Here is a 26,637-nt window from a genome sequence, read left to right on the forward strand (position 1 = left end):
ACTATTTTGTCGTGAGTGAAGCATCATGTTTTTTCTGTACAGTTTATGCCACGATTCATTTGCATCTTCTGAATAATAAGCTATTGGCAATAGAAACTGTTTTGCTATTTCGCAACCATGCTTTAATAACTTATGCAAGGTAGGACTCATTCGAGCCCACGGAAATAATGTATAATGAAAACAATATGTCTCCCAACAGAATTGTTCGAGCTCTTTTATTTTTAAGGGTTGCTTGCATTTGAAGACTGATAATATTGTAGCAATATTTTTTATAAATTGCACGTCGATCTCCAAAGCTTCTGCAAATATTGTCGGATTTTCGAAAATATAATTATGGATAATAGATATCTAATTTATACTACATTACAACCACAGACAGTTTGCAGAAAGTGCCAGTAGCAATAACAGCGATACGTTAAGTGGTGACGAGATGTGAAGCGCTTCATGTTCCGTAAGTAACTCAAAACGTTCACACACAAATACGTCATTATTATTAATTTTATTGAACTTTATATATGAAAATACAATATACCTTCAAACTAGAGTGTTATAAAATCATTTTCACGAAAAAATGACTTCATTAGTTTTTCGTCACAAAAATCTATTTTTTGCAAAATCCTGAGGTCGTAGACAAATTTTGAGACCAGATTTGAAATCAGCGTGAAAAAATCTATGGGAAATGATGTATAGCATGTTAGAAAAAATTTTTTTCCGGGCGTGGTATTGAAAAAACTAACATTTTCTTGAATTTGTGCGCGTTTAACGAATTTTCTCGAGGTTAAAAAACGTTCGGACCACAATCTCTCTATTTTTCCCATATTATACTAAGTTTCAGCTTTCATTTAAAAAAAATTTCATCGCTCTACCGCATTCCTATCGAAAGTTCCTTGATTTTGAATCCGATTTTGTCCAAATTGCCCACTGTGCGGCGCATTGGATGCCTTGCCTCGACTGCCGGCGGTATCGCGCCCCGTTTGGCTGTTCTCGTGGCCTATTTATTTATTCCTCCCACCGCCCATCTCCACTCGCGAGCAACCGTATCGTCGCGGTGGCCACCTCGCGGCCGCGACGGGAGGCTGCGCTCGGCCGCGGTGTCGCGGCGCGTTCGCTGGCGAGCGGGAGTGGGGCGGTGGTAGGCGCGGTGTTTAGGCGAGGAAGTCGCGGGCCTTCAATATACCCGTTACAAGGTGAAACTTTCACTTGCATGAAAGTTTCTTTATCCGTTCTCATTGGAACTTATAGTAAAAAAATGATTTCGAAAAATATTCTTTCATCCATGTTTTAACCCTTCGAAGACGACGATGGATTGTCGGTTTGTTTCTGTATGATCGACGTTATATGATATTACAGATGTTATAATAATTTCTTGATGAATTAGATTTTTTTAAATATTTTCTCTAGCTATCTTCAAATTCTAGAAAGCAAACAATAATGCAAATGGAAACAGATTACATCTAATAATCTGACCTCCTGCAATTAATTTTGAAATATTTCTCAGAGTCATTAAATATGAGGTACCGATGTCGTCCCTGAGGGGTGGAGTAGGATCCATTAAAAACTTCCATAACTTTCTCGCTTTAAACTCTCTCTACTATAAACAAATTTGTTTATGTTATGAATAAAAATTTCATTCTGATACATTATTATAGGCACCTTTTGAAATACGTTTGGCGAACGGGAGTACTCCTCTGGAGGGAAGAGTCGAAGTTCGTCATCATGGCATATGGGGCACTGTTTGTGACGATGATTTTTCAAATGCAGCTGCAACAGTGATTTGTAGATCTTTAGGATATGAAGGGAAAGCTATAGTCAGAAAAGATGGATTCTTTGGACCTGGTGAAGGACCTATTTGGCTCGATGAAGTGAGTTTAGAAAACATAATATTAAAACAATAGTCCATCTTGCAGGCTTCCTTCGTGAATCATCTTATTATCATCATTTATTATCATTCTTGTTAAAATAACGTTGTCCATCATACATTTAGACTTACAACTTCCAATGTACACACAATCTTATATAACTTTTTGTTTGCTGAACTTAAAATCATGTACCTTTCATTTTCATGTGTGATTACGAAAAGTTAAATTATAAAAATATGTATAAAATTTCAATTTCAAAAGTGTGATGCACTTTAATATTCATGGTTATGCAATTGTTATTTCCATAAAATTTTTCTGTAGACAGAGATCATGTTATGAATACATTTCTACATCCAACAATATCAGACTTTAAAAAATATTCAAAAGGGCCTAGCCGATTAAGATGGTCAAAACTGCCCTTAGACGTTTTTCAATGATTAATGAACCATTCGAAAGCTGACCCAGAAAAACCCCTCTGAGCAAAATTTCAACCCCCTATCTTGCCCGTGAGGGTAGTTACAGGGTAAATTAGATTTCGCGCTTTTCCGCGCATTTCCCACACTCTGATGCTTCCTAAAATTCTGAAAAAAATGTGGCATATTTTGGATCCTAAGACAGATTTTTGAGAATTTTTTCAGATTTTTTTCTTGCAAACTGTGGTCGCAAAAAATGAAAAACCTCAAAAAAATCGGAAAAATGTACATTTCTCAAAAATATGAAAACATGCTATTTTGCTGTTTAGTGCCCCGATAAAGTACCATAACAGGCAGTGTCCTCAATTTTTTTTTAGATTTTTTCTTGTGGGCACTTTTTGTCCAGACAAGAAAAACCGAATTTTTTCGCCGTTTCTGCTATTAGGAGGAAAGTTACACTTGTTCGTTTTATTGCAGGTATATATTAAGTCATTTTAAACATTATTACATTGAAACAAGTAAGTGTTTGACCTAAGAAATGTTTTAAGAGAAAAAATGGATTGTATTTTATGCGATATATACCAGAATGTTCGTAACGTTTACAACATCGCCGGTTGGCACAGCGTTTAGGGCGTCGGACTACGGAGCGGGATACGCTGGTGTTCGAATCCCGTCGGTGGGAAAGTTTTTTTCCATACGTCATCTTTATTTTTTCAATTTCTTATATGGTTTATTTATGTGATTTTAACAATATTTTTTTAATGTTTTAAAAATATTGAGGTAACATTTTTAACTAACTTTTATTTATATCACTCCGATTTTACTTCGAATTTAATGATATTATTTTCTTGGATTAGGCAATAAATTAATATTTATATTATTGTGTTCGTCCACGATTTCTGCCTGATATGAAATTGCTTGTGAAAATTGGTAAGATTCCGTGAAAAGAATTTTTAAATCTACTTCTGTCATTTCCGGAAAATCAAGAGTATCTACCGAGGATACTGTTTGAAATGGAGTCTTTTTGCAGTTCCAATTGTTTCCAATTTTTGGAAAGGTTTTGTTGTCTACTTGTTTGTGTAGAAGCTGGTACTTTTGACCTAGTATACTATGAATTGCCTCTGCATCCCACCGAAAATAATGAACTTCCTGAACCGTATCATAAATGTCCACAGAACAAGTCTTTCATTCAAGTAACTATAAACGGGAATTACTTCCTCATGTACCTTACAATAAAGAGGAATGGCTTAGGCTTATTTGTACCTGATACCTCACTTTCAAAATAGTGGTAGTATGTAGCCCTTTTCTCTCAATTTGACAAAAACCAATACTTTGCTGCGTGTTATTTATTCAGAGTTCTTCTTATTTCCTCCCTAATTTCTGAAGACGCAAGGCTTAGAAACTAGATTAATGAATTTTAATATTAACAATGTTAAACAGGACCGCAATGATGAACATATACAATTAGAGAATCGAGGAAATAATAGATACTGCAAAACTATTTTTGTATGTATTGTAGTTAAAAATGTTACCTCAATATTTTTAAAACATTAAAAAAATATTGTTAAAATCACATAAATAAACCATATAAGAAATTGAAAAAATAAAGATGACGTATGGAAAAAAACTTTCCCACCGACGGGATTCGAACACCAGCGTATCCCGCTCCGTAGTCCGACGCCCTAAACGCTGTGCCAACCGGCGATGTTGTAAACGTTACGAACATTCTGGTATATATCGCATAAAATACAATCCATTTTTTCTCTTAAAACATTTCTTAGGTCAAACACTTACTTGTTTCAATGTAATAATGTTTAAAATGACTTAATATATACCTGCAATAAAACGAACAAGTGTAACTTTCCTCCTAATAGCAGAAACGGCGAAAAAATTCGGTTTTTCTTGTCTGGACAAAAAGTGCCCACAAGAAAAAATCTAAAAAAAAATTGAGGACACTGCCTGTTATGGTACTTTATCGGGGCACTAAACAGCAAAATAGCATGTTTTCATATTTTTGAGAAATGTACATTTTTCCGATTTTTTTGAGGTTTTTCATTTTTTGCGACCACAGTTTGCAAGAAAAAAATCTGAAAAAATTCTCAAAAATCTGTCTTAGGATCCAAAATATGCCACATTTTTTCAGAATTTTAGGAAGCATCAGAGTGTGGGAAATGCGCGGAAAAGCGCGAAATCTAATTTACCCTGTAACTACCCTCACGGGCAAGATAGGGGGTTGAAATTTTGCTCAGAGGGGTTTTTCTGGGTCAGCTTTCGAATGGTTCATTAATTATTGAAAAACGTCTAAGGGCAGTTTTGACCATCTTATTCGGGTAGGCCCTTTGTCGTGATCTTTGGTTTGGAAGAATTTTCTCCTTCCTTCGGTCTTATTGCTATTGTTTATGTGGAGACTGATACCCCCCTCTCCGGATGGGATCGACAGGTGAACTGACCGACCTGCATTTAATTATTAAGGGGTTCGTTGGTTTTGATAAAGTACAAACCCCGATTTTTCAACAATGGTATATTCTATTGGTACAATTCTTCTGGAATACTATCTCGAAATTTTATTTTCAAAGTAAAACTGTTGGATTTACAGTTCCGAAAGTATAATCGTATTGTATAGCGATAATGCATAATTTAAACTTTAAACGCGTTTTTCTCGGAATGAGGTTTTCAAAATCGGTACCAAACATGTTTGAGAAAGTACTAGACCAATTTAGTAAAAATTTTGCAGTAATATTCTTAAGACTATTATCTAGTCCTTGACTATAGAAACGTATTTTTGCTTATCTTATCTAGAACTTATATATTTTAAATCAAATAGTTGTAACTTTTCAAAAATTGGTTTTTTCTAAATCGACTACAACAGGCTCTTTTCTATCTAGTTTAATGTAAAAATTTTGTATTTTTACTGTAAACGTTAATTAAACTGTTTAATTTTGTGCAAGAGCAATCAACATTTTTGAAGTTGAAAGTTTGTATTTTTTCAAGCCTATAAGTAGGAGAGAAAGAAATCTCTATGGATCTCAAATGTACAAATTTTTTAAACGCTTTAATAAAATAAAGTAAACATGGAACACAGTACTAACGCAATGTTTGTTTAAATAAGGTTTCCTGCCGCGGGAATGAGACGCAACTGTATCGATGCGATCATAATAATTGGGGCAGACATAATTGTGATCATAACGAGGACGCAGGTGTGATTTGTACACGTAGAGATGTTAACGATTCCAAGGTAAATCGAAATATTCTGGCTACGCCGACGTAAATATCGAAATCATAATTTCTCTGAACGCAAACAGAATTAAACTTTAATATCCGTAAATATTACGGAAGTGACTGTGCTGCGGACAACTAAATAGCTTGACAATTGATTTTGTTATTTTTGGGGTACAATAGAATTTTATGTTTCGAACATAAATAAAAATAGTACGGGAATTCTCATTTATATAGTAACTACTGATTCTTGTTTATAGAGTATGCTCAAAATTCAAGTGATCGTCTAATCAAATTCTTCACATTGTAATTTACTTTAAATATACAGCGACATCTGAGTTAAGTAAGTGATAATTGAATGAATTGTTTAACAGCTCGATCAAGCGATATGCTACAGTACTAAGTCGTAGAGAGTTTGTAAACGATCGATAGAATTTTTACTTCAATAAATGATAAGCTTACGCAACGAAATTTGTTTACTTGATTCTTTGACCCTGTTCATTCTTATTTGTCAACTTTACGCGTACGAATCCCAATCATAGCTTCCATAGTTGCAGTCTAACTGGTCGCCAGTGCTGGAGACGAACATCAACGATATACTTCCAGCGAATTGCGGCAGGCGATTTAAAGACTTCAACGATGACGAGGATCTTATATTTGGAAAGGTTGTGCATGGTAATATTGCGGCGAAAGGCAGCTACCCTTGGCAGGTAAATTAAATTATTCTGTAATTGGAACTCTTAATATCCGAACTGCAAGGGATTTGCATAATCTGATACACGCTTGCTTGAACGCGCGTGCACATGCGTTGGTAAATTGCGACATTTAGAAGGCTACGATTTACAAAACATCATCGAGGAATATTCTCGGATATTCCTCGAAAGGAAATTGCGATATTGTTTCTGGGATCGATCAGAGCAGTTCCCCGCGAACGAGCACAGAAAAGACACCGCCTCAATATCGAGCCTCGAGCCTCCTTACAGAACAGCAATATACAGTCGTAGGGTAAAATGAAAGTTGGCGTGTTAATTTTGTACGTAATTATCATTTATGTTATTCGTAATAGTGAGAAATGATATTGACAACAATTGATTACAGTGCTATCTTTTGTGTTCAGTACAATACTGAACGTTCATATTCTAGAGAACATTCTTAACTAGTGGATTTATTGAATTCATTACATACTATTAATTTTTAAGTATTTGAATAGTACTACTATCAAATGTACTGCTCAAACTTCCATTATAAAGTAAACGTCCACTATAGTAACTAATTTATATTTTTGTTCATGATTAAACTCGTACAACAGCATTACATCTTGTGGACATTAAACATTTTTCAAAGATTACTACACAACAAGTAAGTTTTCCTGACCTACATTTAATGTATCATTGTTTCACGTTTCGCGTTTCCACTCTATTGTGGGATCAGGACCCCCAGACCAAAAGTATGTAGGAGATCGGGAAGAACAGGAGGGTTCCGTGGGTGAGCGCGTTAGTCGATCGACTACCACCAGTGAGGTCGCGGGTTCGATTCCCGCGGCTGGCGGTGCCCTCATTTTTCCCGAGATCCTACAATTGGTGTCAGAAGTGGGATTGGGGGAACACCGATCGCCGCACGATGGCGCTGTGAGTTTCTGAGTTGTTACGACGAGTTGTGTTGGGTGGCTCTGTGTATGGCCACAACACAAAAATAGACGATGAGACGACGCTGTGACGGACATTCGAGGGCGAATGTCGTTGCAGGATGGCCGAGTGTGGGATCAGGACCCCCAGATCAAAAGTATATAGGAGATCGGGAAGAACAGGAGGGTTCCGTGGGTGAGCGCGTTAGTCGATCGGCTACCACCAGTGAGGTCGCGGGTTCGATTCCCGCGGCGGCGGTGCCCTCATTTTTCCAGAGTTCCTACACTATTCTTGTGTATGGCATTGAATTTACGCACCTCCATACATGACTGTTGCAGTGTTTTTAATATTAACAGGCCAGTCTTCGAGTTCGAGGTCACAGTAGATCAAGCCATTGGTGTGGTGCAGTAGTTCTTTCGCCTCTGCATGTGCTCACAGCAGCCCACTGTTTGGAAGGATACAACAAAGGAACTTATTTCGTTCGCGCTGGTGATTATAACACAGAGGTAATTCAAATTCAAATTTGTTCTTACATTATATTGCGTATAGGAGGAACAAAGCAACGAATTTTTTCAATCATGCTTGCCAGATCAGATTAGGGTCAAATTTTACCTGAGAGAACCAGAAATTTTCAAGTTTTTTATGTAATCCTGTAGATTTTGGCAAGAAAATGCCGAAAATCCAAACCTTTTCCTTCGGTCGGATCTTCACGCAACGTGCACCGAGTTCCGGGCACGTGCAGCCTGGTCCTTCAATACGAAAAACACGCAAAAAACGCAAAAAAAACTAGTGCACAGTATCTAGCGGTTGTGCTTGTTAAGCGACGCGCGACGGTCACGTCTTAACAGCATGGCGGCGGCATTTGCTGTCAAAAACGCTGAAAATCGCACATATTTACACACGTATAACTTTAGTGATCTCCTAAGATTGAAACTTGGACTTTCGGCATTTTCTCACCAAAATCTACAAGATTACATAAATGAAACTTAAAAAGTTTTGGTTTCCTGAGGTAATGTTAAACCGAGATTAGATTTTAAGGGGCTGCATATCTTTAGTACAGAGCTGCTCAACATGCCACAGGGGCATGGCTTTGTGCTCGCCGTTTTGCGTATGCCCAGGGCAAGGAAATCGCTGCCCGTACGAGACGCTGAACAGCTCTGCTTTAATAAAATAAGAGAAAATAGATTTTTCAAGGATACTATATTCTGTTAGTACGATTTTTCTGCAGTACTTCCCCAAAGTTATGTTAGGAAATTCGTAAAGCTGCTGGATTTATAGCTCGTATTACATACGTAGTAAGAACATAGCATTTTTAACGAATAACATATTATAGAATTTTTTATGAATAAAAAAACCTGATAGCGTAGACGTACAATTGTATACTTAAGTTCAAATAGGTGTATCTTTTTAAAAAATTGATTTTTTCAAAATCGGTTACAACTGAGACTTTCTTGTTGTTACTAATCACTTCGCAGATCACTTTCTCGGTCGCCGGACTTTGCTTTGCCTTTTGTTAACCAAATGTTAACTGTACTCCTTTCATGACCCAAGGTGATCACTTAGTGACGATCCGACTCACTTAGACAGTGTATATTTCTACCGGTTTCTTATTTTTCTGAGGCTCAAGTAATAGTTCTCCATCTTGGGTCGCCTACTACACATTTGGTTTTCGAAATGCCGACCGTATTCCTTTCGTGACCCAAGGTGATTAATTAGTAACGGTTCGATCCAAGATTCCTGGAATTCTGTTATACCTGGGTATATTGATCGACATCGTCGACTACCCGCAGGAAGCGACTGTTCCCTTTTATTTCTCTTACAATTAGCATAACTCCCCCGTCTCTCTCGTGGTTTCTTCTATTTAATTTACCCCTACCCTGACTACTTGTGGTGGGGGAATCCTTACCAGCAGAGTATACTCCTCATTATGTCATAACCCTTACACTCGAACACTAAATGCAACATATATTTATCAACGAAAAATAACATATACTTAAGTGGTCTAAAGAATTTTAGGTTAACATAACTCAAGCCTTAATACTTGTCTAGTTTAACGTAAGATTTAGAAAGTGCGTCTTAGATCACAACCTATGAAAATACATATACCTGGTACCGCAAACTGTGTTTTGCGAAACAATAGCTTTGGGAAAATAGCTGTCACGTTCTTCTAATTTAAGATATTCAGCTCAACTTTTTTCAGTAAGTACAACTTAACAATAAAATGTATATATTTATTTTTGAAAGAAAATATAGTTTAAATATAAAAAAATTGTATTTCTCTTATTTTTCAACCGTCGAAAGACACGTAGCCCTTTAAAAACTACAAAATTTAAAATTCTTATTTTCTATAATTTGAAAAATAGTATTTCTTTGAGGACCAAAGTTATTATCTATAAGATTAAATCGTAAAAAAGTCTAAACATAAATTCTAAACACGTTACAATCGCACATGCGTTAGAGGGATGAGGGAACGGAAGCGGAAGCTAATATCGAGGACTACTACATCCACGAAGACTTCCGTAAAGGTCATCGAATGAACAACGATATTGCCCTTGTATTGCTAAAGGGGCGAGGAATACCTCTTGGCAAGGATGTCATGCCAATTTGCTTGCCTCACGAAAACATAGAATATCCATCTGGTCTCAATTGCACTATCAGTGGATTCGGAAGCATCAAGACTGGAACATCAAGTACGTGATTTAAGGGGTCACTGGGGCTAGTTGACTAATTTTTATAATTAAACTACCTATTGGTATAATATGCTGTTTGTTTTTTGGATACTAAAAGTTTGCACATTTACTTGGGTATACAGGCTTGATTTTAAAAATCGCTTTAATTGAAGCTACGTTGTAGATTTTAACGTATTTACATTAATGCGAACAGTAAGACAAGAAACCCCGTCTGTGAAGTTAGTTGATCCGACATTTATTTTTAAGTGTTTCAGAAATTTTCAGCCATCTTTGACATTATTGTTTTTGGTATTCAATTTCTCAGATACTTTTCTCTTATGTGGGCACTTCGGATTTTAACGCTTTCTTTTTATGTTATACTTCTTTTACAAATGAGTCCGTTCATATAGCATTCTTTACGTTATTTTCTTTTCGCCTTTTTAGCGTTCTATTGCGACTACTTTTGAAAATGACCTTACCAGCTTAAGACTCAATATGTTCGCGTCTTCATTGGTTTCAGGAAGATGTTCTTTGACTTCGTGTACACTTTGATATACTTACAATAGGCAGACAACCCTGTTCCAAAATTTTAACACATTAACACTTTCCCTACCGAAAGCCTATTAACGAACCGTTAATATAATATAGTAAAAAGGCGTTTCAAAATCTTCTTTTAAATAACAATCTCAAAAGAAATTACACTACTAAAAAAAAAAAATTAAAGGATCACCTCTACGAACCCGGGAAATTAGGACAATTTCAAGTGATCATAACTCCAGAAAAAATTGTTGATCGATATCGTTAAAAAATCATTTGGAAGCTTGAAGTCTCTACTTTCAGAAGCTTGTTCAAATGTTGAGCTACGTTGCTTTTTAACGCAGTTATAACATTATAAAGAAGACTTTGACAATTACAAAAAGTTTTGATTAACTTCCAGACATCACATGGGGAGAGATTTTTGGGATAAATTGTTTTACCGTCATATGAAGGCGCCTGCTTTGCTGTGCAAAAAACCTGGTTGTCGAACATAGTGCTATTTTTTTTTTGTTCGAACTATGCAACATTGAAGCAAAAATGATCTTTTTAACTTTAACTGGCTGTAGAAAGCGAAAAAATTATCGTAGAATCTTGTGCAAAAAACAATAGAAAGAGCATTTCTTTTTCTTGAAGGCTCTTCTTTTGCTTTTCCAATTACTAGGTGTTTCTAAAAATATGTTTAAAATTTGCATAATTTCCATTTTTCATTCAACTTGCTATATCTCGGCGAGAAATAATCGCAATACCCACATCTTAAGGACAGATTGAAGCTGAAATTCTGCCGATCCGATTGAGATCTTATGGCAATAATTTTGAACACCTAATTTTGAACACCGTATCTACCTCCTGAACATGAACGATGCCTGATCGCGAAAGAATGTGTAACGAATATTTTTTACTTTTAGATACAATTTATTTTTATCAAAATCAGAACAGGTTTGAGTAACAGCCTAGTTAGTGCACACAAGAGTGGAGCATATGTACCTCCGTTAACTTAAGATTGTGAACTTCTAAAAATCCATAACTAAATAATAAGAAAAATATTCTATGTAGTTAAATTGTCATGTCTAACATTATAAATGGAACGATGCTATATTTTGAACATTTTCAATTGGTTTGCCTATAGTTTAAAAGTCTGTCTGGTTGTTTCAGCGCATTCAAATGATTTAAGATATGGCTGGGTACCACTCTTAGATCAATCTGTCTGTCGAGCAGGACATGTTTACGGCGAGGGCGCAATTAGCGATGGCATGTTTTGTGCTGGATACCTTGACGAAGGTGTCGATACTTGTGATGGTGACTCTGGCGGACCGTTGGCGTGCTATCATAACGGTAACAACATACAATTTTTCAAAATCTTCTACAATATTTCTAAATAATTCAGCTATCTGAAAGCAGAGCTGGCTACGTTTTAAAGCAAGAACATTGGAAATAATATCTGAAATTTAAATTTTTTATTTTATTTAACACTCAGAAGGCGGATGGTTGTGATGATTGTACAGATGGCAATCTTTTATTCTATTGAGATAGTTGTTCATCTATTTTTTAAACATATTTTCAATGGAATTTTATCTAGAATCATTAATCTTTTTTATTGAACCTGATTCACAACTTTTTATTGAAATTCAACATGGCGGCAGCCTTACCTATCAAAAACGTTTAAAATCGTTCGACTTTAAACACGCATAACTTTTAAACCACTGAATTCCTAAGGGAAAATTTGGATTTTTAGCATTTGCTCGACAAAATCCATAGGATTATATTAAAAAAGTTAAAAATTTTTGGTCCCCTGAAGTGAATTTTAAACAAATTTTGGTTTCCTGCAGTGGAGTTCAGCCGCGGCAAGTCCTTCAAATAAAAAATGGAGTTTCCACTGTATTCATTACAAGTAATATACAAGTTAGCGTGGCGAGGGGGCAGAGATGGCCGTTACTTTGGGCTTACTCGCCTTTGGTTCGGCCCCGGCGGCCGCAGCTTTGGCCTTGGCCTTGGCCGCAACCTTTGTTCGTCTACTCACGACGTCCGCTCAGGTTTTCCCATTTGGGGTACCCGGCGTCGGTTCTGGGGGCAGTGCCGGGCGGGGGACTGTGGGCTGGGCGGGAGGGACCGCAGGGGTGTTCCCTACCGCGACATTTCCCGCCTTCTTTTTCTTCTTCTTCGTCGCCCCTCCCGCCACCGGGGCAGGGGCCGGCGCCGGCGTCGGGGGTGCCGGAGGCACGGGAGGCGGCGGTTGGAGGCCCTATGCGTGCCCGAGGCTGAGGCAACGGTCACGACCGCCCGCCGCAGCTCCACCCGCATCTCGTCGCGGATGGAGCTCAGTCCCGCCTCCAGGAGCGCCCGCATTTGCGCCATCGCGCCCACCGCCGTTGTGTCCCCGCTGGTGTTGGGGGCAGGGATTACCGGCCAGGGGAGCGTCGCGCAGCCGCTTCATGGCCACCAGCTCCCCCCTGATGGCCACCAGCGTCTCACGGGTCTCCCTCAGCTCCCTCTCGAGGGCCGCGCACCTCTCCCGTAGCGCGGGATTAGCGGGGTCGGAGGGGAAGGAGCCGGCAGCGGGGTGTCCCCCCTAGATGCCCCTCAGCTCCAGCTCCCGCACAGACTCCACGATGATGCGGGAGGAGGCCTTGAAGGCCTTTTGATAGGTACCCTTCTGGTTCAGGTTTCCGCATCTGGCCGCCATATTCCCGATCTCAAGGACATGCTCCGCGATCAGGGCGGACAACTCCCCCGGTAGGAGGCTTCGCATCTCCGGGGCTGATCAACGGGTCGTGGCCGTTTATCCACCGACGGGGTCGGTGAGGTCCTCCCCGGAGTCGGGGTCAGTGGGCGTTTCGCGCCCGCGCCACTGGAGGAGGGGGGAGCCAACTTGGTCGACTTCACCGAGGCTCTGTCCCCCTCCAGGTCGGGCTTATCACCTCCCGGCGTTCCTTTCCTAGGCCGTAGCTTAGGTCGGTCAACTGGGGCCGGTGGTGGTCCCATCTTCGATGGTGCTGGCACCACCAATCTCTCCACGACCACTTTCGGGCGTGGTAATCCCTCCACAACCTCTTCAAGATTTGTCCGAGACACGTCCTTTAAAAAATCCATAGTTGTCATTAGCGGGCCTGGTTACTACGCCCCCATTTCTTGGGACGCCTCACTCGATACCCTAAATACAGCACGCGGAATGGGGTGTCCACCGGGGCAGAGCCGCTTGCCCCGATAAGCCTAGATACAACGGGAGGTCGGCAGGTGTCCCGAGGTTGTACAACGCTTAAGATCTGGTGCATCCACCGCCCACCCCGGCGCTTACTCCGGGAATTTCCCATCGCCACGGTACGATAGCTTGGGATAGAGACTTTTTTATAGACGTTTTTTGTAGAGTATCGGCAGGCCGGCCGATTCAGGCAAGCTCTCCGTTCCGGTAAAACATGACCACCGGTTTACAGTATGGGGCCCTGCGGCGATCTCCCCGGTCGTTCGCAGGACACATTGAAAGCCCGCGGTTTTCACCTCTCCGTGCGAGCCTTACCGGCATGGGAGGCCCTGCCGCAGTCCGAAGATCCCGCCGGCATTGCCTCGCACATCATTGGGACTACTTCCCGCGGAATGCCCCTCGCTCCGTTATCAACACACAGCTATGTGTGTTCCCAGGGTCCACCACAAGGAGGTGGAGCGAGAGGACTTTAGACCTGTGACATCCCTCAAGTAGAGAGTACGGCTCGACAGTGGGACCATCTGTCCCACTGTAGAGGCCAAGGTCCTCGGACCCCGCGCGGCACTTGGCCCTTGTTGCGAGCATCTTGAGCGCCTCTCAAGTTGCCTTCGAACACGGTCAACTCTGTATGGCCTACGAAAACGTGCCTCGTTCCCGGCCACGGTGAGGACCGTCTTGTATAGTCTGACCTTTATCCCGCAACGCGATACCGTTCGTGCAGGGCCACGGACGACATATCTCTAGAGCTTTAATTCGGAAAAGTATTAATTCTGGAAACGCTATATAGAAAACAAAAACATTAATTTTAGGATATTTGGAATTTATTATTTCTCTGTGTGATACAATTCAAAACAGGGAACTGTACATAATGCAACATCACATTTTATGTAATAGTACTTTGTTTCTGTGTGATACACAACGCTTCATGGGATGACATTTTTAATTTGTTGGTTGTAATTTTTGTAAGAAACATCTGGATTGCAAACGAGTGGATGAAAATGATTTCTTCTGCCTTTGTGATGAAAATTATTCATTGGATCGTGGTATTTTTTGAGTAATCCCAATATTATGTCTTCTTTTATTACATGCAAACTTTTTCTGCTTGCATGAAGACAGTTCCATATGGCAAGAGCATTTTATATTGCAATGTCTAGTAAATAAAAGAAATACTTTTTATACCATTTTAATGTTTTCCTACATGATTCATACCCATGTATAATCTGATCTGTATGGTCAACCGCAGCCATGTGCATATTATAATCCAAAACTATGTTTGGCTTTTTAAGGTCAATGCATATCTCACAAGCCGGCAAGCCTGGCGGCTTTTCCCAGTTTATACGAATTTTGGGGTCCGGGACAGATACACACTAATTTTTACGCTAGCCTCATTTTTAAAGTTGACCAACATCTGACCTTGCCCGTCATAAAATTGATGGGCTTGGGCTAACCGAACGGTACAACATCTTCTACCTGCATTTTATCGCCCTGCGTACCATACCTAAGCAGGTAATTTTACTTGTAAATCAAAAACACATGTTGCTATTGAGTCATTGGGAAACAAGAATGGACAGGTTACCTGAAAGATGGCAACAAGTCCTTACAAATAATGGAAACTATATCATTGAATAATATTAAACATTGTAACGTAAAGGATTGCGGTGGTTGCGGAATGACAGGAGTCGGAATATCTGGAGACATAGGATATATTTTCCAAAAAATGTTAGTACAAAGGATGGGAGATAGGTTTTGTTATAAAATAGATTCTTTCAAGAGAGTGAGAGAAAAAGCTAGCAATGATTAATTTAGGAAAAGATTTTATATAATACGCGATACCACCATCGGGCGTCCGGTTTATTTCAACCGTACTCTCCCTCTGGGAATACTACGACGACGCGTTTTCGCCGGTTTTCTCATGTCCGATCGGCGGCCGGCCTTCATGGCCGTCCTCTCCGAAACGTACAGAGGAACCAGGCGTCCCTACTCTCAGGTGGCCAGGGAGCTACCCTGTTCTTTCCTCTCGGCAGGCGGCCGGCCTTCATGGCCGTCCTCTCCCATGTATCCAGAGAGGCGTCCAGGTGCAACCCCTGTCCTCTCCTGGGCTGCTGGGCGTCCGATAGCATTGCTTCGTACTCTCCCATCATGTAGGCGGCCGTGGTCTTACCTCGTCCTCTCCCACAGGTGCAGCAAGAGTGCTTACTCCGCGGTAATCTACCGATATTTATATGGACTCGTTGCTATCTTTATCAATAACGCGTTACCAGGGGTTTAGAAGGTTCCAGACCCCGCGGTTCCCCTTGAACCGCCGACCACGCTGCCTCGGCGCAATTCTTCTGTTACATCGGGAGGGGGGGGGGGGTGACGAGGGGTCTTGACGCTTTATTGTTCCTCGTCGCGTTACGACATGTATTTTTAGCAGAACTTTCCCTCCAACCTAATATATTTTTAAAGCAGTTTCAAGTACTCAATATTTGCAATTTTTTATGCTCCGCGAATTAAAAAACGAAATTTCAAACAGGAAGAATCGTAGAATACGACCATATTTTAAAAAATTTTTTTACACTTTAACCGGTGGTAAAATTTGCAGAACAAAGATGTTTGTAATATATTTTCATTAAAAAATTACATTTGCGTATAAGGATGCGTGATGCTGTTTCACTAAGTGCCAGGAACGTTTCCTACTTCCATGGTGTTGTAAAGGAGAGATACGGATAGTTTACCTAAGGAGCTGTGGAGACCCTAAAAACATTTTTTTGTGCCATGCACAGCAGGGAACTGTTAACACACTCTCGAGAGGCGATCTGGAAAAGGCCAGAGAAGAAATTCGGTTTCAAAGCCTGGCACGGTTGCCGGCTCCTAAACGCTAGGGCCAAAACCAGGCTTGTAATGTTTAACCGGCCGGACTGACTTGTGAGATATGTATTGACTTTCAATGTGTTTTCCTGTAGTATAGTCAATTTTTTCACTTGTTCCCAACTGTGGGGTATGTAAGGTGCTGAGAAGCGTCACCGGTCTTTTGTCTTTCCACGCACAAAATGCCATAAATTTGTTATAACGTCCTATCATCTCACCCTTGTTCAAACTTTTTACTTTCTCAACTTTTTCGTCACACGGCAAACTTTTTCTATTCATTCGAACGGTGCTACAAGCATGTGTCTTGTATTTATATAATTCCTCATATAAAGCGGGAGAGCCATACCAGTTGTCAAGATAAATGATTCGTCCTTCATTTAATAAACTTTTTGACAAATCAATTACAATAGAACCAGATTTTCCTAGTAATATGGACTTTCCTTCATCTGATATGCGTCCATCATATAATTTCAAATTATAGACATATCCAGTCTCTGATTCGGCTAAAATAAATGATTTTAAACCAAATCTTGCACGTTTACTATGTAGTAATATATTGTCTGAAAGAAAGTCTGCCTTTCCATAATAGTAAAATCTCGTCAACAACTATGTGCTGTCTTGGTCGATATGCCCTTTGGAAACGGTGTATTAGAATGTCAATCACGGGCTGTATTTTTTAAATTCTTTCATTTTATGGTAACACCTTGTGACCTTATACAAACAGTATCGTGTCGTCGCGACATAACACGTCCGAGAGAACTAAGTGGTTAATATACCACGTTTTTAAGACGGACTAAAAAGTATAAAATCATTTTTCCTAGCCCTATACAGACTGTCCTGAAACTTTGTGATTGTGAATTTTTTATAGCTATGAAAATAGTTATAAGATTTAAAACGAAAAACGTAGGACGCAAGTTAATATTAAGGAATGTAGAGGGTAGCTGCCGTTGAGTATACACTGTAATGTTGGCCCTTTTCACCGTGTAGAAAGACGGGAACGGGGCCAACCCCAGGAATTTACAGGCTCAGAGGCCGGCCGTGTACTGCCGTGAGTACGCGGTTCTTCCGATACAAACAAGTTCTCGAAGGTCCGAATCGAAAAGAGAGCCTTCTTCTCAGGCGCCAGGCACCAGAAGGGTGCCACGCGAAACGCGAAGACTTAGACGTAGGCAATTCTGCCACGTCACAGTATACAGTGTAACCGTACTTTCCTATCTTTTCTCTCTACCCGAGTACGTTGCTACCTATATCCCTACTTCGCTTCTCGAAATTATCTTTTACCGTCTCGCTGGGCCGGTTACTACCCTATTCTTCAAGAACCCGCGAGTTCGCGAGATAGAATGGATTCGTGTCTCCAGGCACTGGAAAGCGGCGAGGTTTGGACGAGTTAAATGAGATGTTATAGACCCAGATATGGTAACAAGGGATATCTATATTCTGGCAAGAACTGTACACAAAACAAATTCCACCGCGGTGACGAGTAAGACAATACGTGTCGGGCTTCCGCGTCGAAGGTTCGCGACGCGTAAATATATCGTTTCAACGCGTGTAGATCGCTCGCGGTACGCTCGCTCGACTCCACGTCCGGTTTTCGGAATCAATTTAGAATAATGAACCAGCATGGATCACGCCCCGCGAAAAGCAGTTCGTAACCCGTCTGACCACCCCTACACTCGGCCGGACAATCGTACGAGTGATCAGGATGGAGACAAACACAAAATCGCCGTCACTCCACGCTTCCAATGAGCCTGCCCTTCAGAACGTAACGTGGCCTCTGAGCAGTCTCAGACAAGGCGGCGGCAGAGTGCCCGTGATCGTGCAAAGTCCGATCGCTCTAATCTGACCCGAATTCCGCGATCAAACGACGTCGTACCTGTCAGACCATCCAGGCACCTGGCCGATGTTCGTACAGGTAGTCTGGGTGGAGACGCACACTAAACCTTGGTCACTCCACGGGACACACGAGTCTACCCTCTGGCATGATACATGGCCTCGGAGTGTTCTCGGATACCGGTCACAGCAGAGTGCCCACGATTGTGCAAGGCTCGATCGCGTCGATTCAGTAGAGACGCACACTAAACCTTGGTTATTCTACGGGACCTATAGGTTCACCCTTTGGCACGATACGTGGCCTCGGAGTGATCTCTGACAAAGGTCACGACGGAATACTCGGGATCATGCGGGGGAGACTCGCACTAAACCTCGGTATTATGTTATTTTTTCTTTATTATTTAGCACTGTTTTTCATATAAAAGACACTTACCTTCTCTCAAAACAAAAATTGTATATAACCCTGTTTAAAATCGTTGCAGGCATTACCGATAATTTCGATAATGCAAACCTATTTCCGGCCGCCACAGTTCTTATATAGATGCCATAAACTTTTTGCCGGCAATCCATATAAGAACTGCCGCCGTGCGACCGTGTCCTGGCGTTGACAATAGCTCAGCTGTTCGAACGACCGCAGACGTAAACCCTCTGTTTACGTCGGGTGTCATACTTGTCGCGTGGGCCATCGTTTCCCGTATTCCAAATTTCAAATCCGTCACCTATCGTCCTTTGTCTCCTGTCCAGCGCCGTCCGTTAGGGTATTGCCCTCGTGCGCTAACGAGCGTTCGGCACTGCCTCGTCCTTTGTCATTTTCAAATACCCCACTCCTTACTCCTTCCGCTGCCTGTGGCCCCGCACAATATAAATAACCCGCAATAGCGTTCACCGAGTCTTCAGACATCTTTCGATCTCTAGATCATGCTTCGCTGTTTTCTCGTGCGCTTCACGGATCACTCCACGCCATCACAAATTGTGCGCTTCACAATTTGTCCATGATTTCAACATCTTCATCTAATCATATCGCTCTTCATCACCTCGCCGTCTGCACATACCTCATCTTTAGTTACAATATATTATTTTATACCTTCCATTCCTCGCTTAATCTCTGACTCTGCTGTATCGCAAACCTACACACCCTCTTCCTTCGCTATAGTTTTCAACAGACCCTAATTGTCGTAAAAGGGGCCACTTGGTATTTCTGCCCGCATTTTATTTTGGAATAGCTATCTTTAACATTTCGCCATCGCCTTTTACAGTCAGAAAGTGAAACAAAGTAATAATGTTTTCTTACAGGTTTCTTGCTACACGAGAGTCATTAAAATCCTTAACATTTACCTTTAGAATATCATGTGGATATACATATAAGTTTGACTATACGAGACGTATTAAAAGAATTATGTGACAAATTAATTCGAATATTTTTACCTCGGTCGGATGTTGCCGATTTTTAAAAAGTTGCAAATGTATGTATGTATATATTTAATGTTCCCTTACGGGTTACATAGAGATCCCGTTCCCTTTACATTTTCTTTCTTTTCGCTTTCACTCCCTCTCACTCATTCTTCCTTTCACTCCTGCCTCCTCCTTTCTCACCCTCTCCTTGATACTTTCCGTCCTGTATTTCTTTTCTCTCCCGGTCTAATTTTTTCATCCACTCTTCTCCTGTCCCGTCCTCAGCCAGTATTTCCTTCACCTTCTCTTGAATTCCTACTTCCAACCCTTGATCTCTCGAGCACCTTTCCAACACGTGTTTCCACGTCTCTTCTTCGTACCCGCACCTTCTGCACCGTCTCTCCTCCTCTTCCCCCCAGTACCTTACTCCCCTCATTTCATTCCCCAGCCTGTATCTTGCTATCCTCGTCCATTTTTCATCTTTTGATCCTTTTTCTAGGTATTCGGGCCTTTCCTTTGTCCTTATCTCTTTATACCATATATTATACCTAGACTCCATTACCCTCTTCCAGTTTTCCTCTTCCTCTTTCTTTTTCTCTCTTTTCTCTATCCTTCCCCACTCTTCTTCCCTCCCTTCCTTGTCTCCCTCCTCTAACATTCTTCTATTCCCCCTTTCCTCTATATATTTCTTCCTCCCTATCTCCCATTTTGACATCTTCTTTCCTCCTATATCTCTCTCTTCTATCTCCTTTAGACATTGTCTGGCCCATTCGCTTCCTTTTCCAGCTCTCAACCTTTCTTCAAACTTCCATGCCCTCTTTGCGCCCCTCGCTCTCATTTTCTCTCTTTTCGTCTCTTCCCTTACCATATACCCTGGTGTTGTCCACTCTACCCCTAGCACCCATCTTATATATGTTTCCTGCATCCTCTCCACCTCCATTCTTTCCTCCCATCCCCATATCTCCACACCGTATGCCATCACTGGCCATACCAGTGCGTCGAAAAACCATTCTCTTCTCTTGTACTTATGTTTAAAATATCTTTTCCCTATCCCCCACACACTTTTCATCACTCCTCCACCCTTCCTTGTTCTGTCCTCTATCTGTCTTTCCTGTCCCCCATTTTTCTTGAATATGTACCCGAGATATTTTATCTCGTCTACTTCTTCTACCGTTCCATCCTCCCATCTCCACGTCTTTTTCTCTTGCCTTCTTCTTTCGAATCTTATTATCTTCGTTTTTTCTCTGTTCACTTCTAGTCCCTTCTCTTTTATATAGCTTCTGAATTCCTCTATCATTAATTTCATCCCGCTCTCCTCTTTCGCCAGCAGCACGAGGTCATCCGCATATTGCAAAGTGTACAGCATTCTTCCCCTAATCTCCACCCCACCTTTCCCTCTCTTCCTCATTCTTTCCTCTAGATCGGCCATAAGCAGTATAAAAAGCTTCGCGCTTAGCGGACATCCTTGCCTTACCCCTCTTCCTACCCAGAACTTCTCTCCCATTTCGCATCCTACTTGCACCTTAGATGTTGTCTCTCTATACACTTCTTCTGTTCTTTCCCTAATTCCTTCGCTCACACCTCTCTCCTCTAATGCTTTCCACAATATTCTCCTATCCACGCTGTCAAATGCTGCCTTCAGGTCTACAAAGCATCCTATTAACCTTCCCTTTTTCTTCGCCAGTTCCCTGTTTACTACATAATTCACTACATATACAGGGTGGCCCACATAACTCTGAACAGCTCAATATCTCGAAAACTATGCCATCGATTTTAAAGTTCTTAGTCTTAAATTGCATGGAACTGAAGGGCCTTTCTGACTACATAAACGTGAAGTGGCCTCCCTTCCCTTTTAACGGGGGAGGGGAGGTACCTTTATAATTTTAAATGGAACCCCCTATAAAATGTTACATATTTAAATTCTACAGGAAAAAACAAGTCAATTTTGTCGGAAACATTTTTTTGTCAGATACTTCCATGATGAGATATAACAGTTTGAAGTTTCGAGTTGTAGGTACTTGAAGCGCTCGGAAATAGGGTTATGGAATAATACGCGCTTGAGTCCTTTGCTTATTCGTGAAGAAATAAAATGTACTTTAAATTAAATGTTCAAAATGTCCACCACGGGCTTGTAAACATTTATTTACTCGAAACATCAAAGTTGTTCTAACATTTTTTAACATTTCGGGAGTCACTGAAGCGCAAGCGTCACGTATTCTTTGTTTCATATCCTCTTTTGTCGTCGGTGGTTCAAACATAACTTTGTCCTTTACATATCCCCATAAGAAAAAATCTAATGGTGTTAGATCGGGGGATCGAGGAGGCCATTGACGAGGTCCCCCACGACCTATGCATTTGTTCCCAAATTTTTCGTTCAAAAATTGCCTGGTGATGATTGCAAAATGTGGACGAGCGCCGTCTTGTTGGAACCACATTTCTCTTCTAACGTGCAGTGGCACATCTTCCAAAAGCGCAGGCAAATGATTTTTTAAGAAATCACAATAACTTGCAGATGTTACAGTTTCTTGAAAAAAAATAAGGTCCAATCACAAAATCTCCTATTAGGCCACACCAAACATTTAAAGACCATCGATGTTGAAAGGGAACACATCGCATCCAATTTGGGTTTTCCACGGCCCAATAATGTTGATTATGTCTATTTACATGCCCTGAATTCATAAAAGTGACCTCATCGGAAAAAAGTATTTTGCACAAAAAGTCATTTTCCACAACACCCTGCAGCCACTCACAAAATCTTACGCGGTGATCGTAATCTGCTATCGAAAGCTCTTGTGATAAAACCATGTGATATAGATGATACTTTTGCCGTTTCAAAATTCGTTGAATTGATGAACGACTAATATGTGATGTTTGTGCAAGTGTACGTTGACTAATATGAGGATTTAATGTAATTGCAGCAAGAATACTGGCACTATTATTTTCATTAGTGACAGCTTTAGGTTTATTGCGAGTTTTTTTACACAATTCACCGTGCTTGCGAAGCCGCTTTTCTAAATTATGAAATGTTGCATGACATTTTTTGATCCCATAACGTTCAAAAAACACCTAACGTTAATAACATATTCACTTCTGTGTCAAAAGTAGCCATAATCACAATGTTACTGCTTGAATAACAGCTCTAAACTGAAAACGTTTTCATAGATAAGTGAGTCAAACTCAAGAATTGTAAATATTATTGTTTGTGTTTCTTCATGAATAAGCAAAGGACTCAAGCGCGTATAATTTCATAACGCTATTTCCGAGCGCTTCAAGTACCTACAACTCGAAACTTCAAACTGTTATATCTCATCATGGAAGTATCTGACAAAAAAGTGTTTCAGACAAAATTGACTTGTTTTTTCCGGTAGAATCTAAATATGTAACATTTTATAGGGGGTTCCATTTAAAATTACAAAGGTACCTCCCCTCCCTCAATAAAGGGGAAGGGAGGCCACTTCACGTTTATGTAGTCAGAAAGGCCCTTCAGTTCCATGCAATTTAAGACTAAGAACTTTAAAATCGATGGCATAGTTTTTTCGAGATATTGAGCTGTTCAGAGTTATGTGGGCCACCCTACATTGTCTATCGTCCCTTTCTCCTTTCTAAATCCAGTCTGGTTCTCTGGCACCATCCTCTTCTCTTTTACTTCTCTCTCCAGCCTCTCCTCTAATATAATTGTATAGATCTTGTACAACGTATTCAGTAGCGTTACCCCTCTATAGCATTCGACTGACTTTCCATTCCCCTTCTTTTTTATCGGCACCACAACACCTACTTTCCACTCTTCAGGCCATCCTTCTCCATTCCATACCATATTGTATATTTTCCACACTTCATTCCTTATATTTTCTCCTCCATATTTCCAAATCTCATTTCCCATCTCATCCTCCCCTGCTGCTTTCCCATCTTTCAATCCTTTTATTGCTCTTTCTATCTCTTCTCTTCCTATCTCTTCATTGCTTTTCTCGCTTCTTTTCCTCCTGCCTCCCCCCTCTATCTTGTTTTCTACTCCTCCTAGTAGCCCCATAAAATACTCCTTCCATTTTTCCATTTCTATCTCTTTCGCTTGTCCTTTTCCTTTTCCACTTCCCATCTTTCTTAGAAAATCCCATACCTTTCCTTCTGTCCTCGCTTTCCCTGCTTCCATTAGTATCTTTTCTCTCTCCTGCTTTTTTTTCTCTTCACACAGTTTTTCGTATTTGTTTTTCATTCTTCTATATCCCTCTTCTTCTTCTTTCCCTTCTTTCCATTTCCTTAATGCCCTTCTTAGTTCCTTCTTTCTTTCTATGCATTCCTTATCCCACCATCCTCTCCTTTTCGACTCTTTCATGCCCTCAGTACTCCTTATTTCTTCTATTACACTCTTGATCTTTTTTTCTAGTTCTCCTAGTCTTTCTCCTATCTCTTCCCCTGTTACTTCTATTTCCTCTGTTAACCTTCTAAATTTTTCTTTTCCCTCTCTTCCCCATTCTACTCTTTGCGCTCCTTTCTTATCCTCCTTTCTCATCTCCCTTTCCTTTTTCTTCTGTCCTTTCTTCATTGTTAACACTACCGGTAGGTGGTCTGATTCTACCCTTTCCTCTATCACCATGCTCTCTATCCCTTCTCTTGTTCTTTTGTCTCCTATCACGTAATCAATTACCGCCCTTCCTCTCTGTCCTATATATGTGTACTCTCCTCTCTCGTCTCCTTCTATCCCTCCATTCATTATTTCTAATCCTAATTCTCCTAGCGTTCTGATTAGCTTCCTCCCTTCTCCGTTTACTTTCTTGTCTTTTGACTCCCTGCAGCCTTCCCCCTCGTCTTCTTCCTGTCTTACTTCTCCTCCTTCCCTGCCTGTCCTTGCGTTAAAATCTCCTCCTACAATTATTTTTTCGTCCCTTCCTGTATCCCACCAGTCCCTCAGTACTTTCATCTTCCGTTCAATGTCTTTGTTTACATATACCGCTAGTATCTTCCATTCTTCCTCTCCTATCCTTATACTTCCTTCTATTATTCCTTCTATATCCTTTGACTCTCCCCCCCTCTTCTTTTCGCATGTAATTTCTTTTCTCATTCCTAATACCATTCCCCCTTTTGCTCTCCCTAAAAAAAAAAAGTTGCAAATGATTTTATGGCAAAATGGAATTTCCCTAACTGCATAGGTGCTCTAGACGGAAAACACGTTCGAATATTGTGCCCCAAAAACAGTGGATCACTGTATTTTAATTACAATAATCATTTTTCTATTGTGCTATTAGCTTGTCACGTACGGAGACTTTGCCTACGTGACTCTCTTACTTCCGTCTTGGAACCATGTGTTCATGTAGGAGGTCCGGCTCACATGTCCAAATAAACGACCCTCTCCTTTTGGGAAAGTACATGCATCTGGGAAAATTCGGTGAAATGTCTTCCAGATTTTCCCATTTCTCCCATTGCCATTTCTAACCAAATTCAACTGTATAAAGTGTTCAAGCTTCGCCATAAGCGGGTTAGTACGAAACCGAAAACGGAGCGACACACATCGTGAGATCGGGTTCATAATCCTCTTCGATTAGCCCTCAAAACGCTACAAACCATTGTTCTCAAGGCAAGTTAACTAAGTCAACCCCCGCATTTCTGAGTGCGTCAAAACCAAGAGTTTAGGAACATTAGTATCCATCACAATACATTACACTTCAACAACTGTAGATACCTACTGTGTTTCTTACAAAGAATATATTGCGTTGTTATCAGATGTATGAGAGCCTTTAATCTCATATCCACATTCTTTTAAACTCCAGTGTCTCGTATTCTTCCCTCTACGATACACCGTTACCGTTCGAAGTGTATCAGTATCTTTAAACGTTACGAGAGCCGACTTCCGAATACCTTTCGCTTACCCATCCTGTGACACCCGGTGATGAAACAGGCATCGGCTAGTTCACAAACTTCCTCCCTAGTGAAAACCCAGTGGTGCAACAGACATCGGCTAGTCCACCACAACCTATCCTATCTAGTGGCAACCCGGCGATTAAACAGGCATCGGCTAGTTCACGACTTTCCCGTGTAAGCGAACAAACCTCGGTCTTCGCATAAACTGCCTAGCTCTCGGCTCGTAACAATTTCTAGTTGATGCAAACTGTAAATTCATCATCATTGGTGGAAAAGAAGGAGACAGTGAGATTTTTGAGAAATCAGTTATGGGTAGCGGTATTCGTTCGGAAAACTTTCCTTTTCCCTCTGAAAAATAACTTCCAGCATCCAACACGGTAATTCCACACATGATGGTAGGTGATGAAGGTTTTAGGCTCACTAGGCATATGATGAATCCATATCTAAAAAATCAAGCAATGCAGGATATGACAAAGTCATATTACAATTAATTATTGTGTAGAGCCAGAAGATTGGTTGAAAATGTGTTCGTGTACAAATATCGTCGTCGTTTCGTTGCTAGCTGACGCAATACTGAGCTCGCAGCTCGAGACCTTCTTGGTTAGCCCGAGGATTTTCAATAATTGAGACCCCTCCATTGGTCCATATAATCCAATAAAAACGCGGCCTTTTGCGAGCGGTCGCATTATCACCCGAAAACTTTATATCTCTTTTTTGCGGAACCAAAACCATGTCGTCGCATACCTGCGGATTTCAATGAGGGGCCGGTACCGGATCTGTTCTTGACTCTTTGTTTTTCCTTCCTATAGTTTTCCTAAATATCTGTTTTCCCCCTCATGCGTTTAGCGAATCTCGTGGCTTCTTCCAGTAGTCTGACGGCCCCGGGTGGACTCTTCGGTCTCCCCGTGCTCGTTAAACCTTCATATCCGGGAATATTCCCTCCACTTGTTGAGGTTTTTAGCGGCCTAAGGTAGACGCATTGCGTCTACGTTTACTCGCTTGGCTTGACCATGCATTCCGACACCTGTGTCGTTGCATTTCCGCCGCCGAGATTCGCACGCCTTTACTACGCTTATGTCCTATGCAATACGCATATGACTATATCTTTTTTTCTTTCCTCTCCTCTTTCCTTGCCCTCTCTGCCCTCCGCATGCCTTAGTGACCGAGGACCCGCTCTTCGCATTACACAGGGTCACC

General features: G+C 40.9%; 1 protein-coding gene across 5 annotated transcripts in view; it reads left to right on the forward strand.

Annotated features, from left to right (window-relative positions):
- Positions 1 to 26,637, forward strand: part of LOC143363221 (uncharacterized) — a 327,991-nt gene that overhangs the window by 269,115 nt on the left and 32,239 nt on the right. For 2 of the 5 annotated variants that reach the window (XM_076803819.1, XM_076803823.1), the window contains 6 exons: positions 1,650 to 1,862; positions 5,382 to 5,507; positions 6,040 to 6,198; positions 7,470 to 7,619; positions 9,572 to 9,803; positions 11,472 to 11,651. In XM_076803819.1, the coding sequence (XP_076659934.1) occupies positions 1,650 to 1,862; positions 5,382 to 5,507; positions 6,040 to 6,198; positions 7,470 to 7,619; positions 9,572 to 9,803; positions 11,472 to 11,651 (1,060 nt within the window). Of the gene's footprint in view, positions 1 to 1,649; positions 1,863 to 5,381; positions 5,508 to 5,748; positions 5,960 to 6,039; positions 6,199 to 7,451; positions 7,620 to 9,571; positions 9,804 to 11,471; positions 11,652 to 26,637 lie in introns of those variants that run through there. The other 3 variants (XM_076803820.1, XM_076803822.1, XM_076803821.1) reach the window with 3 other exon arrangements.

Source organism: Halictus rubicundus, unplaced genomic scaffold (genome assembly GCF_050948215.1).
Source record: "Halictus rubicundus isolate RS-2024b unplaced genomic scaffold, iyHalRubi1_principal scaffold0028, whole genome shotgun sequence".
Lineage (NCBI taxonomy): Eukaryota > Metazoa > Arthropoda > Insecta > Hymenoptera > Halictidae > Halictus > Halictus rubicundus.